Source organism: Erythrolamprus reginae, chromosome 2 (genome assembly GCF_031021105.1).
Source record: "Erythrolamprus reginae isolate rEryReg1 chromosome 2, rEryReg1.hap1, whole genome shotgun sequence".
Classification (NCBI taxonomy): Eukaryota; Metazoa; Chordata; class Lepidosauria; order Squamata; family Dipsadidae; genus Erythrolamprus; species Erythrolamprus reginae.
Window position 1 is genome coordinate 79,680,381 of NC_091951.1, and position 17,788 is coordinate 79,698,168.

General features: G+C 40.2%; 1 protein-coding gene across 29 annotated transcripts in view; it reads right to left on the reverse strand.

Annotated features, from left to right (window-relative positions):
* Positions 1–17,788, reverse strand: part of SLMAP (sarcolemma associated protein) — a 102,392-nt gene that overhangs the window by 27,071 nt on the left and 57,533 nt on the right. For 9 of the 29 annotated variants that reach the window (XM_070738436.1, XM_070738441.1, XM_070738444.1 and 6 more), the window contains 2 exons: positions 13,691–13,753; positions 7,657–7,716 (listed from right to left, as the gene is read on the reverse strand). In XM_070738436.1, the coding sequence (XP_070594537.1) occupies positions 7,657–7,716; positions 13,691–13,753 (123 nt within the window). The remainder of the gene's footprint in view (positions 1–7,656; positions 7,717–13,690; positions 13,754–17,788) is intronic. The other 20 variants (XM_070738449.1, XM_070738448.1, XM_070738439.1 and 17 more) reach the window with 3 other exon arrangements.

Sequence of the window (17,788 nt, forward strand, 5' to 3'; positions counted from 1 at the left end):
CACTGTCTTCTTCAAAGTCGGTGTGGTCAATAGACATAGAACCCAACCCAGTAGGGGGCGGTGGAACTGACCAGATATCCCTGGGCTGGGGAGGCTGAGATGGAAAGGTATTGGCTCGTTGAGTTGCTGCAGCTATGCCCTGCGTATATGCATTGGCGACAATGTCCTGTATAGCAGGGGCAAAGGCCTGCCAGGCATCTGCATTGTCTCTAAGCCCGGCTGCTGTGGGGGTGAAAGTAGCTGAAGGCCCATAACATGGTGTCTGTAGCTCCCCTTGAAGCAGTGCCTGGGAATGCGAAGATGAAGGCCTCTCAGGCCTTGCAGCAGTTGATGGCAAGGGAAGAGGGGCCTGCCTGTCAGGGGACCAGTCCCTCTCGGTTGCTGTGCCCTGGGATCCCACAGAAAGCGATGGAGGAAGAGGCTGGAAAGGGCCTATGGACAGTCCACCTATGATGGGAGGGGACAAGGCCGCCTCCAAACGCTGCTCCAGGGCCTTGATCTTCCTCTCAGCCTCACGAAGAGAGGAGCTTGATTGGGAGGACTTACTCCTAGGCTTGCTGGCCTTATCCTTCCCCTTAACAGGTGTTTGAGCTGGTTGGGCCTGCTCCTCCCCACTGATAAGTTGGTCAGCCATATCTTATTTGGATATGGGGCAGCGTACTCACGATTGAATTTCAAAACACAAGGCAATCAAGACTGTTGAACAGTAATAAAGGCTCTCACTCGCATTAAAATACAGACAGTCAGGCTGAACAGCTAAACGGTTCTTGATTGGCTGTTAGCCGCCCACGTGACCTTGTCAACTGTATCTGGGCAGATCTTAGAGCCTGACAACTTGGCCCGCTGCCCAGTTCGCGCCAATTCAAACGGCACCTTATGTCTGGCATAAAGCCAACAGACAAACATGGCGGTTTACAGGGCTTCGCAGGGAAATTGCCTCATAGGGCACCACACCAATTAGAAAAGGGCGGGAACAGCAGCTTTGCTTGTAACCGAGCCCGTGCGGCTCGCCAAGCCTCGTTTCATTGCTCCCTGCTGCGAAGCCTCCAAACAGCTGTTCGGCGGCTGTAATGGCCGCCGCGGCTTCCGTTTCGGCCGGGAATGCTCATTTCGCCGCCGTCTGCTCGCTGCGGCTTAAGAAGCCCCCCTCCGGCTCACTCAGCTGTTTGGCGGCCGTAATGGCCGCCGCGGTTGCCAACTCCGGCGTCTGAAGCGTCCGCCGCCCCCGATAATGGGGAGGGGCGGACCCCCCCCATCTGGGGTGATTGGGCTTTAATTGGACTTTCAGTCACAATTTTTAACAATAAAAACAGCCCAGTTGCTCCTCGGTGGGCAGTACCCGCGAAGAGAAGAGGCCCCAAAAGGAGAAAAGGTGGGGGTGGTGCCCGCGGAGGGCAGAGACCCCATCAGAAGAATTCGAACCTATACAAAAACAAAAGGGAGAAAAATTACAAGGTTCAACAACAATTTTAATTACATTACATTACTTTAAATACTCAACCTAAAGGTGAGAGGAAAAAACTCATGTCCTTAACCTCGACTGAGTTTTTTAAAACTGGTTACTTGGGGCAGCAAGGGGGCGGTACCTAATTATTATTTATTTATGTTAATTTGAAACTCAGTCCTACCAATAAGACTTGAGCTAAACCCATGCTGGACTCTCCTTCCAGGAGGCATGGGAGAATGTGAAGCTGAAACCGGCCGGTTTGGACTTCCCATTCCTCCAAGTCACTTCGCCGCTCGTGTCCTGGCTAAACCGGGCAGCAGGAGACAGGCTTTGAGTTTTGGCTGCGGGGCGAGGGAGTTAGGAAAGTCCTACTTCTCCCCCCGCAGCCAAAAACTCAAAGCCTGTCTCCTGCTGCCCGGTTTAGCCAGGACACGAGCGGCGAAATGACTTGGAGGAATGTGAAGCTGAAACCGGCCGGTTTGGACTTCCCATTCCTCCAAGTCACTTCGCCGCTCGTGTCCTGGCTAAACCGGGCAGCAGGAGACAGGCTTTGAGTTTTGGCTGCGGGGCGAGGGAGTTAGGAAAGTCCTACTTCTCCCCCCGCAGCCAAAAACTCAAAGCCTGTCTCCTGCTGCCCGGTTTAGCCAGGACACGAGGGGCGAAATGACTTGGAGGAATGTGAAGCTGAAACCGGCCGGTTTGGACTTCCCATTCCTCCAAGTCACTTCGCCGCTCGTGTCCTGGCGAAACCGGGCAGCAGGAGACAGGCTTTGAGTTTTGGCTGCGGGGCGAGGGAGTTAGGAAAGTCCTACTTCTCCCCCCGCAGCCAAAAACTCAAAGCCTGTCTCCTGCTGCCCGGTTTAGCCAGGACACGAGCGGCGAAATGACTTGGAGGAATGTGAAGCTGAAACCGGCCGGTTTCAGCTTCACATTCCTCCAAGTCATTTCGCCGCTCGTGTCCTGGCTAAACCGGGCAGCAGGAGACAGGCGGTGGGCTGGGAGCCGCAGGCGAAAGGAGCTCGGGCATTGTTCTCCGGACCCCGCCCGCAGCCTGGAGAGGGAAAGGGCCGCCGCGGGGTTGAGCGGGCGGGGTCCGGAGAACAATGCCTGGCGCCGCGCTCCGATGCCCGAGCTCCTTTCGCCTGCGGCTCCCAGCCCACCGCCTCGCTGGTTGGCTTCTCCTCCTGCTCAGCCTCGCCTCGGCCTTTGTGCGCGGCTTGTCCCGACAGCCCCCCACCCCAGCACTTTGAATCCAGCAGCTTCTGCTGGATACGGGCGGTGGGTGGGACGAGCGGCGTGGAAGCCAGGGGCTGTGGCAGCTCGCCCCCCCATCGCCCGTATCCAGCAGAAGCGGCTGGATTCAAAGTGCTGGGGTGGGGGGTGTCCCGACAGCCCCCCACCCCAGCACTTTGAATCCAGCAGCTTCTGCTGGATACGGGCGGTGGGTGGGACGAGCGGCGCGGAAGCCAGGGGCTGTGGCAGCTCGCCCCACCCATCGCCCGTATCCAGCAGAAGCGGCGGGATTCAAAGGGATTCAAGGCTAACTACTGCGCTTGGCTTGAGGACTCAGCTGGGAAGCGGCACGGGTGTTTTAAAAGGTCTCCGCCGGCATGGGGGGCTTCCTACCACCACCCCCGAACCCCCAACCCGGGTTTGGGGGGGTGCTAAGAAGCCCCCCATGCCGGCGGAGACCTTTTAAAACACCCGTGCCGCTTCCCAACTGAGTCCCGAAGCCAAACGAACCCGGGTGGCCGGGCGAGCAGCGAGCAAATGGCGGGTGGCCGGGCGAAGGGCGGGTGAACGGCGGGCGAGCGGGTGCTGGGGGGGGCTTCTCGCCCTCCTGCCAGCAAGAGGGGGAAGACCCAGGGAAGCCGCCCAGCAGCTGATCTGCCCGGCGGGGAACACCATCTACGCATGCGTGGCCATAGGAAAAGGGCGTGCATGCGCAGATGGTGTTTTTACTTCTGGGTTGAAAAATCGCGATGTAGCCTGTTCGCAATGGTCGGGGACGCAATAACCGGGGGATCACTGTATAGTCAAGGCTATGGTTTTCTTAGTTGCAATGTATGGCTGTAAACGTTGGACTATAAGAAAGGCTGAGCACCAAAGAATTGAGGCCTTTGAACTATGGTGCTAGAGAAAATTCCTGCGTGTCCCTTGGACTGCAAGGCAATCAAACCGGTCAGTCCTAGATGAGATCAGACCTGACTACTCTTTAGAAGGCCAGAAACTGAGGATGAGACTCAAATACTTTGGCCAACTAATAAGAAGGAATGACTCACTGAAGAAGAGGCTAATGCTGGGAATGATTGAGCGCAAAAGAGGAAAGGTACAACAGAGAATGAAGTGGCTGGAAGGAGTCACTGAAGCAGTTGGTATGAGCTTAACTGGATTCCAGGGGATGGTAGAGCACAGGAAAGCCTGGAGTAGGGATGGCGAGACTATGGCACAGGTGCCACGGGTGGCACACGGAGCCATATCTGAGGGCACTTGAGGCGTTGCCTGATGTCATCTCCAGCGTGCATGTTTTTGCTGTTCAGGTGATTTCCGGACTTCTTTTCGGCCATTTTCATTCTCTCCAGACTTCAGGAAAACCTCCTGAACCCTGGAGGTGGCAAAAATGGCCCAACAGGCCAGTAAAAGTCTGGAGACTTTAATGAAACCTGTGCGCCTGTAGGGAATGTAATATGGGGGTTGCGTGCATGCATTATGGACATTGCATTATGGGTATGGGCACCTACACACACATTATCGTGCGTGCACACACTCTTTTGGCACCCAAGCCAAAAAAGGTTTGCCATCACTGGCCTAGAGGAACATTGTCCATGGGGTCATGATGGGTCAAAAAAACATAGAAACAGACAAGACTTCACCACTAACACAACACAGCCTTCCATCCTTCCGAGGTGGGTAAAATGAGGACCCGGATTGTGGGGGCAATATGCTGGCTGTGTTAAAAAAGTGCTATTGCTAACATGTTGTAAGCCGCCCTGAGTCTAAGGAGAAGGGCGGCATAAAAGTCGAATAAATAAATAAATAAATAAACAAGCCCCTTTGAAGACAATGATACTTCTGAGTACACATGCATAGGATTGCATTGTAAATATGATCTTGAGGTGAGCTCAAATTGTATTTTGAATTTGTTAGCTATCTGTATTTTAATATGCATAGTAATTCATATGATCAAAGTATTACAGAAACTTTCATTAAAATTATTTTATATTTATGCATTTCAGTTCTCTATTATATGTTTTGAAACTTTATTTGCTGTTTTTTCTTATTCATTCATAATATTATTCTTTAAGTTTCTCAATATTTCTACATCTTTCATTCTTTTATATTTCTCTTTCATGGATGCCATGTTTTTGGGAACCTTGTTTAAACGTGGAGGAGAGCTTTTAGGCTTCCTCCACGTGAGTAGGAGTTCACTTTTTGAATAGTAAAAATTATATGTCACAGGGAGGGGGGATCAAGATTTTAGAAATGCTTAAGTGGGCCAGGGCCAGAAAAAGGTTGGGAACCACTGACCATATCTGTCCCCCCCCCAAAACATATCAAAATGTCAAAAATTGATACACTGACATTAAAGAAAACCGATGAATACTGAAGAGAATTCTTTTGATAAGATCTGGCAAAATATGGCAATTTGCAAATATGAAGACACTTTCACTGTATGCGTCCTGCAATCATGCAGAAAGAAATCTTTTTACAACAACCCATGCTCACAAAACAAACTATTTAAAACATTTAGCTGTGAATACTGTAATGTGAAACAGCATTGAGCATATGAATTCTTTTAAGCAATCCTTAGCTTTCAGTTAAAGCCAAGTATTTTCTAATTTCTAAGAGTTTTAAAACTTAACAGCTTGTACTTGGCTCTGGAAAATATAAATTACTTTTCACCATGCTAACTCCTGTGGGCTCATAAACCTTTCTCTTGGTTCCTTTACTTCTGGAATTAATTGTACAATTACTACAGAAATACAGAGATACAGAGATACTATAATTGTTTAAATTCTTCCTTTGCACTTATTTGACTACCTTTCAAATATTAACCCATCTTTCCTTTAAACTTTAATAGTTTTTGAAAAGGCCCAATATGCAAAATTACTTCGGAGTCTTCGGAGAGGAGCGGCATACAAATCTAATAAATGATTATTATTAATTATTACTGTTTCTCATTAATCTAATGTTTTAAATTGTACTTTTTTAAACAAAAATGTGTTTTCTTTCAAATTGTACTTATTTGCTTGCTTTATTTGTGGGCTATAAACAACCTTGGAATTTTTTGCACAACAAATTATAATTAAAATATTGGTAGGACCTATCAGTCTTAAATATCTTTATTGTTTGGAATTATTTTACTGCAAACAAGTTCAAAAACCAAAAATGCTCCTTGCTTGCCTATTAATTTGAAAATACTAATTTAAATATGTTACATGTAGTTAAGAACATAAAAACATAAGAAGAGCCATGCTGAATTGGCCCAAAGCCCATTGATTCCAGCATTCTGTGTCACACAGTGGCCCACCAATTGTACATGGGGATCTTGAGCGGAAAGAGAAAGCAAAAATCCTCCCTTTCCCTTGACCCCCAACAAATTACAACTCTATTATTATTATTATTATTATTATTATTATTATTATTATTATTATTATTATTATTATTATTATATGGTACCCAATGAAATCCTGCCTGCCTCAATCAACATAGAGGCGGCACTTGGACATTCGAGTGAGTAACTGTTGGGTAACTGATACTTCCTTATATGGAAATAAAAGAAAAACTGGTCTCTCAGTATAATTAATGATGAGTCATTTAAGTAAAAGGCATGAAAAACAGTGAATCACATAAGTCTATTTAATTTTCTTCCACATTAACAATTATGCAATCAGGATTAACAATCCTGATTGCATAATTTTTTGTAGTCAGCAATACACACAGCTAATAAATATGCAAAAAAGATAACTATAATTGTTTAAATTATCTGAATTCTGCATTATTAACCTAATACAGGCTTGGGATTAAACTTTCAAAATTTTGAGCTTGATTGTAGATTGCTGTTACAACTCACAAAATATTTTATAAGAAGTTAAACTCAGAGTCAAGAATGAACCCCAGAATTTAATAAATGCTAGCGCACTATACATTGCTAAACTTTATCAATGTGATACCTATTACTAGTATAAAATGATTTAATCCTCAATTCAATTATCAATATTAAACTTAAGAAAATAGCAATCTCTCTTACAAGGTCAGTTAGTCCATTGACCAGCACCTTATCTTCTAGAAAAATTTCTCAATGCTGATAATTTTCCAATTTCTTTTTCAGGAAAGAGCTCTGGCATCTAATGTATTTATATTAAAAAATAACTTTTGCCTACTAATCTGAAAGCAATTTCTTTTATATTTCATATATTTATTACCGTAGTTATAAATATAATAAATAATAGATATAATTTGTCAATAATTATGTACATAATACATAGTAGAATACTTTATTTTGTTTTATACTTCATAATTTTATTGTCTCTAGGATAGTCTTATAAAATATAGGCTACAATAAAAAATTCATAATTTCATGACTGAATTATTTTCAAAGCAGAATATACTACATATTAATGCAAAATATTTCAACATTCTACAAGATAATACTAGCATGCAAGCATTAAATTACACTTGCATTTATTGTCTGCATTCTTTTCCAAATATGGCATGCTCCCTGCACTTGCAAAAAACGGAAGAGCAGATCCAGTCAGGATCTGAACTGTAATTTTTCTAGAATCAAAAGGCAATAAATCTGACAAAATCAAAAGCTTAAAATATGGAACATTTAATTCATAACAAGCTAATATTCAATCACTGACTTTTACTGAATAGAAAATCTTAACATGAGAATATTACATAATTCAGTACAATCTGTAAAAGGCAACTGTTTAAACTCGATTAATTCCATATTGTAAACATTAAATTAAAAAGAAAAACAATAACCCAAAGCAAAAAATGTCTGCTTCAAACTTTTCTTCATTCCAAGCTCACATTTTAAAATATATTTTATTTGGAAGCACTTTAAGATTACGTGATAAGAAGTTAAATATTTTGCCTCTCTTAATTCTTCAAATATGTCTCCCTGACATGAAATAAATGTCCAATGTCTAGGTCTGAAGATAAAATACATATTTCAAAACACAAATATTATAATGTCTGACCTTTCAGTATCTTTGTTTCATCCGTTCTGGAAAGATGTCCTTCGTCCCTGAGCTTGTCTGCTGAACAAAATAGGGATTACTATCGAAGCTCAAATTCTTTGTACGAGTCTCTAATCTACATTCCATGCCCAAATTTAAACAGGGCAGTATTACCTCATACTTCCCTGCACAAGAATTAATGGACTTTTTCAGTTGAATGAAATAATTATAAAAATAGCATTAATTATCTACTCAGAAGTGAAATATTAAAACACTGAACTGAAACACAAAAATATAGATTCATTGTGTTGGAAGAAGACATCTAGGCCACCAAATACTATCCCCAGTTCAAAGAATTAAAGAATCTCTAACAGGCAGCTGTCAGAATCCTGCAACATATGATACGAGGATTACTAGCCTAGCATTCTGTTTCTATTATATCACACCACTGTAAAGACCCATGAAAAACTCCTAAGAACGAAACATAAAAGGACCTTTTCATTGGTAGAATTCTGTATCTGGTTTAAAAGCATACTGTCTGTAAAAATAACAATAATTTAGAGCTATCAGGTGTTGTGGGTAGCTCTGGCCCAGCTCCTGCCCCAAGGACTGTGGATGTGGGGGAGACATCCACATGCTGCAGGCCTGTTTTGCCCCCCCCCCGGTGGAATCTGATGATGAAGGCTCCTCTGACCAAGAAGACACGAGTGACAGGGAGGAGGAGAGTGTGGCAGACAGCTCAAAGAAGAAGGACTGTGAATTGCCTCACAGCTGCAAGCTAAGTATCACAGAACTGATAAGGGACTTGTACAAATTACCAGTTTGTTTGGAGAGGAGTGCTCTTTGCTATACCAAAAGAGGGCTTAGTTTAAGTGAATTTTCATTATAAACGTGTGTGTGTCTGAAATTTGTGTGTCTGAAATTTGTACCTGTGAATTTTTGGGAGGAGTCTACCAGAGAGCCCGACAGAACATCAGGACTAATAGATGCTGATAGCATTCTAATCCATGATTCATGAGCTAACATCTTTTCAAAAGGAATTAAGCAACACATCTAAACTTTTTAATTTCAGAACAGAAGAGTTCAGGCCATTGTACAAAAAATAATTTATACAGAAATAAAATACTTGTTAATAATTATTCTACAGTTTCTATGGAATCCCCCATCCCCATGAAATGCTCATGCATGTACACATTAACTGATTTCACAGACGGAATTTTATCTAAAGATTTTAGATATTAGTACAAAAATATAGCATTATTCAACATAGTGAACACAGGTCACATTTCTTTATTAGAAATAGTACTAATTAACTGATAGCTAATTTTTGACACTAAGAATACAGAAGTAAAGATAAATAATTTTGAAGAGGCAGATGTAATGTATAGCTCCTCCATAGACAGATATCCATTTTTATTTGCCTAGCCCTTTATATGTCACTAATTATATTATATTCCTATCGTGTTGGAATATATAGCATTCCAGCTATTGTCTCATATAACTGAAGGGAGAGACTATAATCTGTAGTATCTTGATTATTGGAATAATGATTACTAAAAAGCCTTGTAAATAGGACCTTTAAGACAATTAGGAAAATGTAGGAATTTGATAGCTTTCTTCTTTATTTACACAGTCAGAAAAGCACTACACAAAAGTAGAGAGAAATTTCAGATCAAGCAACAAAAAGGAAATATCAGTGGAAAGAACAAAGATGGAAAGTAGTAACCTGGTGAATTAGAAAAGGACAAGACATAATCATTTGTAGCATAAGACAATGGGGCAGAACAAAATACACATTTTGTAATGTGGTGAAGTCACAACAAGCAGAAAAAGAAAATTATAAAGTGTGAGAAGTTGTGGAAATAATTCTGAAAACTTACAAATACTAATGATCGATATCAAATTAAATATAATCAAACCACCAAATTTATGAAATATAACAAAATTTCCATATAAATTTGCTTTATTTATTTATGCCTAAGTGTACTGGAGCAATTAAATATAATTGTAAGATGAAAATGCAGATAAGAGTTAAAATTTTAGTAGGCATTAAGCAATTCTATGTATAGTTTTGCTGAGTGATAATAAAAGTTTACAGCTACAAATGGATGGCATAAACGCCAATGCTTTTGCACAAAACTTCTTTTGAACTGTTCTGTGGGAGGGTTTTTTGGTTGTTGTTGTTGTTGTTGTTGTTTTTGAGAGAAATGCCCTTCTCTCTCACCTTCTGAAAGGTGTGGTTCTGTTTATTTTATAATGACAACTGCAGTGGTCTGTGGAACACATGTAGCAGGACAGAAGAATGGGTTCGATGAATACAGATGACCACTCAAAGAGCCATTATTACAAAAAAGATAGTTCAGAGTATGAAATATGAACAGGAAGAAAAGAATAAAACCATAGAAATCAATTATTAGTCCAGAATGGACTGTAAAGAATGTGATTGGTGGTATTCAGCTCTAGAACTTTTTCAAAAATGCAGATGTGATGCTCAAACTCACATGTGATGCACAAAGTCCATGAAAATACATTCAAAACTAAAAAAAACACTATTTCAAGGTTTTACAATAAAAGGATTAAGAAAGTACTGTACAAGATATATTTCAATGTGTAAGTTTTGTTACTGAAATAAACACTGGTCAAAATTGATACTTATGCTCAATCATAAGGAATTTGAATATATTACTTTACGATTCAGGTAAAACAATTCTTCCAATGACAATTCTAAGGGACTTTTTTAAAAAAATGGGACAGTATATTATCATTTGAAGAACAGATCACTAAGAAACTCCAATATATAGCAGAAGCATGAGTTGTAAATGTGTAATATGCCTTTCCTGAATATAAATGCAACTATTATTGAAAAATATCCCCATATGCTTTTGAACTGTGTTCTTAGACGTATAAAATGATATCATTATTTCTAGCAGCAAAGGTTCATGGTTCCTAGAGATAAGAAACTGGTTTTAATTTTAAATATAAATGTATCATCACACAGACCTAAATTTCTGGGAGACCCAAAAAAAAATCACAATTACTAGTTTAACTAGCCTAGTTCATTTTTTTCTTTCACAAATTTATTTTAATTTATTTGCAATCAAATTATCTAATTATTATCTGGCAGCATCTAGAAATTAGGGCTATGCAGAGTATTTCAAAGAGGTACATTGTAAAGTACTGTAAAATGGGGCAACATTAACAAGAACTATCTCACTTAGCAATAGAAATTTTGGGCTCAATTATGGTTGTTAAATCAAGGACTACCTGGATTTAATTGGTTCCCAGCCCCTGTTGACTCACTGGGAACCAATTAAATCTATTTTCTTTATTTCCTATGGGATAAAAATCTGAGGAGCTCTACCGCTCCAAGCTGTAGGAAGGGTGGGGGTAGCTGCAATACCGGCAGCTTCGGGGGGTTCCTTTCCTCAGTGCTTCGTCTTGTTACCTGCACCAACTTTCTCCTTCCCAGTGGCAGCGGCAGCGGCAGCGGCAGCGGCTTCCCTTCGAGGAGCAGCAGTGCCGGGAACGTCACGTAATGAAGGGAAGCCTCTGGAGCGGCGGCAACTGCTGAGATGGCTCCGGCGGCTTCCCTTCACCATGTGATGTTCCTGGCGCTGCTGCTCCACAAAGGGAAGCCGCTGCCGCTGGGAAGGAGAAAGTTGGTGCAGCTGCCTGCAGGTAACAAGACGAAGCACTGAGGAAAGGAACACACTGAAGCTGCCGGTATTGCAGCCGCCCCCACCCTTCTTGCAGCTTGGAACGGTTAGACTAAAGAGACTGGGAGGCTGTTAAGCGGGCGGCCAGAATGGGCGTGTCGGATTCCGACTCCCATTCCGTCTCACCCCGTCCATTCAGATCTTGTGGCAGCTGCTTTGCCAAGTCGTCCTGGGACTCATTGGACTCAGCCCCCACCCCATGTTGCAGAGAGGGGGTGTAACATGCAGGAGGCATAGACATCGGCCATTTCAGATAATAAAAAAATTTTTTTGTGGCTGTTCGGTATCCGAATTTTTGTTCGGATACCAAAGCAAATTTTTGCCGAAAATTTTGTTTGGTATCCGAAATGTACAAAAACCAAGGCGTTCGAGAACCGAGGTACCACTGTAATTTGTAATCATCTGTATTTTCCTTCATCTGGTTTTCCTTAATGTAGAGCAACTAAAATATATTATAATTTGTGTGTGTGTGTGTGTGTGTGTGTGTATATGTTTTCGTAGATTTTCACGTGCATATGTATGTAGATTGTTCTGAGTTCGGGTTTTGCCCCGTGTAATATTTTGAGTGAATATTGACACTCAAAATATTACACGGGGCAAAACCTGAACTCAGAACAATCTACATATATGTGTGTGTGTGTGTGTGTGTGTGTGTGTGTGTGTGTGTTTTCATAGATTTTCACGGGTACAGGTATGACGGTCTTGGTATATTCGGGTTTCTTCCCGTGTAGAATTCAGAATTTCCACAGATTAATTGTTCTAATTGTCAGGAAATTTCTCCTTAGTTCTAAATTGCTTCTCTCCTTGTTTAGTTTCCACTCATTGCTTTCTGTTCTACCTGCAGGTGCTTTGGAGAATAGTTTGATTCCGGCTTCTGTGTGGCAACCCCTGAGATACTGGAACACCGCTATCATGTCTCCCTTGGTCCTTCTTTTCATTAAACTATCCATGCCCAGTTCTTGCAACTGTTCTTCATATGTTTTTCCTCCAGTCACCTAATCATCTTTGTTGCCCTTCCCTGCACTCTTTCTACAATCTCAACATCTTTTTTACATCGTGGCGACCAAAACTGAATGCAGTATTCCAAGTGAGGTCTTACCAAGGCATTATAAAATGGTATTAACACTTCACATGTTCTTGATTCTATCCCTCGGCTTATGCAGCTTAGAAGTGTGTTGGGGGGGGGGGGGTTGGCAGCTGCTGCACACTGCTGACTCATATTTATATGGTTGTTCACTAGAACTCCAAAATCCCTCTCACAGTTACTACTGTTGAGCAAGGTACCACATATACTATACCTGTGCATTTTGTTTTTGTTGCCTAAATGTAGAACCTTACTTTTTTCACCATTAAATTTCATTTTATTAGATAGCGCCCAATATTTAAGTCTGTATCAAAATTATTCTGTATCTTGAGCCTATCTTCTGGAGAGTTGGCTATTCCTGCCAGTGGGGTGTCATCTGCAAATTTGATGAGTTCCGCATCTATCCCCCCACCCAAGTCATTGGTGAAGATATTAAAACAGAGTCTAAAACAGAGCCTTCGGGTACTCCATTACAGTTAAATATATAAATTAGGGCCATGTGTTTTCAAATAATAATCAGCTTGTGCTGAATGTTTTGGTATATGTAGTAGCTATTCTAAATATACAAATAGTATTAAGCAATTTCATCAACCAGTTTGATATAGTGATTAAAGCATCAGGCTAGGAACCTGGAGACCATGAGCTCTAGTCTCTTCTTTGGGTACAAAAGCAGATAGAGGACTTTAAGCTACTTTAATCAAGAGCTGGAAGGAGGTAAACCATTTCTGAAAAACCTTGCCAAGAAAATTGCAGGTAATCCTCAATAATCAGGCAGAATTGAACAGAAAAAATAAAAAGATTCAATATTAAATTGTGGGATTTAGCATTACTGAATGTATAATGTAAAACCAAGTGTTTGCCAGAACAAATCCCTAATCTTTTCAAGATTTGTTTATCAAATAACAATTCATCCCTTCTTTAACCTATATCACAATTACTGTATGAAGGTTGGGAAAAAATAAAGCTCTCACGCACTTTATTGCCTATCACTGGTATTTGATAATTATTAATATTGCATATTTTACTCAGATTACAGGTTGTATTTCTACAGCATTACATAGCTATTATAGTTGCTCACCTTAAAATGTGTGAAGTAACATATTCTGTTAATTAAAGGGACTTGAGATTTTTAAACCGATGTAATCATTTTTTTAAAAAAAGTTTGTCATTGCTTGCTTGCTCAACAAAATTATCACTATTTCCATTCTATATAGGATAGACTTTTTAGTGAATGTGATGAATGCTGTGTACTCACTCTGACACTCTATGAACTGATGAATAAAAGTGCAGTCCCCTCCACTCTTTGAAAGAAAGTGCTCTAGTAAAGAAAGAAAAACCTGTAGGTTATATCTCCATCTTTGAGGACTCAAATCAAAACATACAAGCCTCAGATATGAGGTAAAGGGAAAGGGATGCCTGAAAAAGGCACAAACAAAAATACTTCTGCAGTAAGTTCCGTGATATACCATGTATCAAATAAATGAACTGATCTGTAATATGTTTATATGATCAGAGTGCATAATTTAACAAATGAATTTAATAAACATCTGTACTGGACATTTTTCAATGAAACAAATGAATGTCTGTACTGGACAACTATTCAATGAAATCTGTAAATAGGGCACTTATTTCTGAAATATTTATTTATTTATCTCCTCTTTTGAAGCTTTATTATAAGCAGGGCCATTTCACATATACAGCAAAAATTAGTAGAGCTAAAGAAAATAAAAAGAATTTTAAAAAATTCTTGAATATTTAAAAAAAAATTAAAAGGGAGCTATAAAATAGCTTACTTTATCCTTACATTCCATTATCCCTAGCCACTAATCATTACTTAAATACGGTGGTACCTCTACTTAAGAACGCCTCTACTTAAGAACTTTTCTAGATAAGAACCGGTACTTGAAATTTTTTTGCCTCTACTTAAGAACCATTTTCTACTCAATTTCCCAGGAAATCTGAGAGCGGCACAAAGGCCCCGCCAGTTTCCTGCCATTCCCCTTTTAATCCCGTCCATCTCAGGCTTTTCTAGGCTGCCAGAGGGGCCTTTCAGTGGCGCTTAAGGAGGCTTTGGCAGCCCAAAGCAAACAGAGCGTTTTCCTTTCTCTGGGCGCTTGGAGAGGGAATAAACCACTTCACTGTGGTGACACCCTCGGGCTGCCTCCCATACACCTGGTGCAAAGTTGCTTCTTGGAGCCTCTGGGCGCGGAAAGGCAAAAGGGGACACTCACCTCACCTTCTTCCTTCAGCAGCAACTGTCCTCCTACTCTTCTTCCTCCTCCTCCACCCACCCAAATTTCGAGCTTTTATTTCTTTCCTAATGGGTTTGCACACATTATTTGCTTTTACATTGATTCCTATGGGAAAAATTGCTTCTACTTAAGAACATTTCTACTTAAGAACCTGGTCATGGAATGAATTAAGTTCTTAAGTAGAAGTACCACTGTATTCGTCTTTTTCTTGAAGAGTTAAAGCTGTTTTTTATATTTATTTAAATATAAATAGATGTCATCTATTATTTTTAATTCATTTCTTAACACCATTTTCCCCTTAAAATTATATTCCAAATGTCTGAACTTTCTTCGCTATGTGATGTATTTTAGGTAACAGAGGTATTCCTGATTGAATATGACTACAAATATATGGTATGCCATTATTGCATAAACTCCAATGTTGATCTGCCATTCTTGTATTGTAAACAGTTTCACTTTTCTAATGTGCCAAATTGAATGCTGTTTTTGTTAGCATGATTGCTCTCTGAAATTATCCCTAATAAAACGGTTGTGGTTTCATTTCAATTTTTATTTTTAAATTTTTCTGAACATTCCAGTATAACTGAAGTTTAAACTTGTACATTTTCAGTAGCTGAATTTATTTCACAGTAACTGAATTTAAACATATATCCATCCTAAGATAAAATACAGGAAATAGTATAAGGGCAGACTAGATGGACAATGAGCTCTTTTTCTGCCATCAGTCTTCTATGTTTCTATGTGTATTCTCCTCTAATACTTCTGGTTGTGGCTTTTTTTTTTAACATAACCCCCACATTGTAGTAGAATATTCCTTTTTTATTGAGGCATGTCCAGCATTTATATGATTTATCCATCTTGTTTATCATCTCCAACTGTGGCTTGGGGTACATATTGTTTTTTTCCCATAACCCTTCCCATGGTTCTGCTGTAATTGCAACTTTGAAGTGTTACACCATTTAATCATAAAGTTTCTAATTTGTTCAGTGTCTGCATTATATTTCAATAACAACTTGTAGATGTGTCCCAACAAATTGTCTTATTTCTGTAAAAGCATTTTAAACTCATCTTTCTTAAAGTACTTCCTTCTTTCTTGTGATCATTTTTATTCTTCTATTAACTTCTAAATAAATTCTAAACTTCTTTAACCATGGTAAATACCAAGTTTTATTAATCAATTCCTGCCTTATCTTCAATATGTTTTCTTGAATATTGAAATAAAAAAGTAGTTGACGGTGATATTAATGGGGAAATTACTAGATTTATCTTTATGCTCCGGTGTCAAATTTTAGCAGATTTTCTCTCACAATAAGTTCCTTCTACTTTTTTATCTTTTGTTTCTTTATACTGTAAAATGTCTGTGAAATTCTTTTCTCCTTCTAAAATTCCCCAAAATAATACCTAAAAGGTATTGTGCTATTAAGAGTTTGTATCCATTCTTTTAACTATGCAAAATAGTTCACAGTCAAGGAATACGTGTAACATTTTTGTTCTTCATTATACTATTGTAATACAGTAGAACCCCGACTTACGAGACTAATTGGTTCCGGAAGGAGGCTCGTAAGTCGGAACGCTCGTATGACGAAACATTGTTTCCCATAGGAAACAATGTAAAGTCAATTAATCCGTGCAACAACAAAAAAACCCGCTGCCGCCGAACGCGGAAGTTAGTGTTCGGCTTCAGGAGACAGCTGCTTCCCCCCGAGCCCCCCAGGCCGGCTGCCACGTTTTAAAACACCCGCGCCGCTTCGCAGCTGTCTCCTGAAGCCGAACGCGGAAGTTAGCGTTCGGCTTCAGGAGACAGCTGCGAAGCGGCGCGCGTGTTTTAAAAGGTTGCAGCCAGCCTGGGGGGCTTGCCAGCACCCCCCCGAGCCCCCCAGGCCGGCTGCAACCTTTTAAAACACGCGGGATGTGAGCGCCAAGGAGCTGTCTCCTGAAGCCGAACGCGGAAGTTAGCTTTCGGCTTCAGGAGACAGCTCCTTGGCGCTCGTATCCCGAATGTGAGCTCGGGAGGCGAACAAAAATGTCGCTCCCCTCCCAGCTCTTATCTCGAGTAGCTCGTAAGTAGAGCTGCTCGTATGTCGAGGTTCCACTGTATACTTTCTTGGAGTAACAACTTCAAATGGAGAATGAATGGAGGTCATTCATTCTCCATTTGAAATATTTTTTTTCCTTGAAACCATGCATTGAACTTGATTTCTGATCCACATGTCATTGGAGGGGAAAAACTTCACTTCCTCAACAGTGCAAAAACTTAGAGATTTGATATTTGGTCTAAATCACTTTCATAATACAGTACTGCAATTTATATTAATTAACCAGAATTTAGTTTATAAATGAAATATCTCTTATCCAAATTTCTCATTTTGCTCCAATTGATACATATGTATCAATTACACATTTTATGTATTACACATTTTAACATGCATACCCATAATAAATATGATTATATATTTTTCATTTACAGAAATAAATCTATACATTTCAGTTTACTCATTTTCTCAAGTTTCTAATTTCAACTGTACAACATCCTATTCGGTATACATTACACAATTAGTTGTGTCTATTAGTATATGTTTATACTAATGTTTATGTCAAGAGCTAGTTTTGTATAGTGGTTAAAGGCACTAGAAAATAGCAAGGGGACTGTGAATTCTACTTCTGCCTTAATTTGGAAACAGCTGAGTCCTTTGGATACTCACTTTCTCTTAGTCCTATGAAGAAAGCAATGGTAAATTACTTCTGAAACGTTGCCAAGAAAATTGCAGAAACCTGACTCTGTTCATTCCACATGTTCATGGTTTCTCTCCTTATTTTTTGCAAATAATTACTATAATGTGGAGTCCTAATTCTGGTGCTAAAGACTGACCTCTTTTCTTGTAATAGAAAACAGTAGTGATGTTTTGGTAAAATAAATACAAGGCCTGATAACAAGTGGTGATATGGAAGGGATAGAACAGTATAGAATGCCTAAATCCAAAGGAAATCCTATAAGATGGTACCTAGTTAATATTATATAACAGAAGTAAAATACTTGGGAGTTCTGAGGCAACAACAGACCAGAATGTGGCCAATTCTTTTAAAAAAATAAGGTTAAAAGA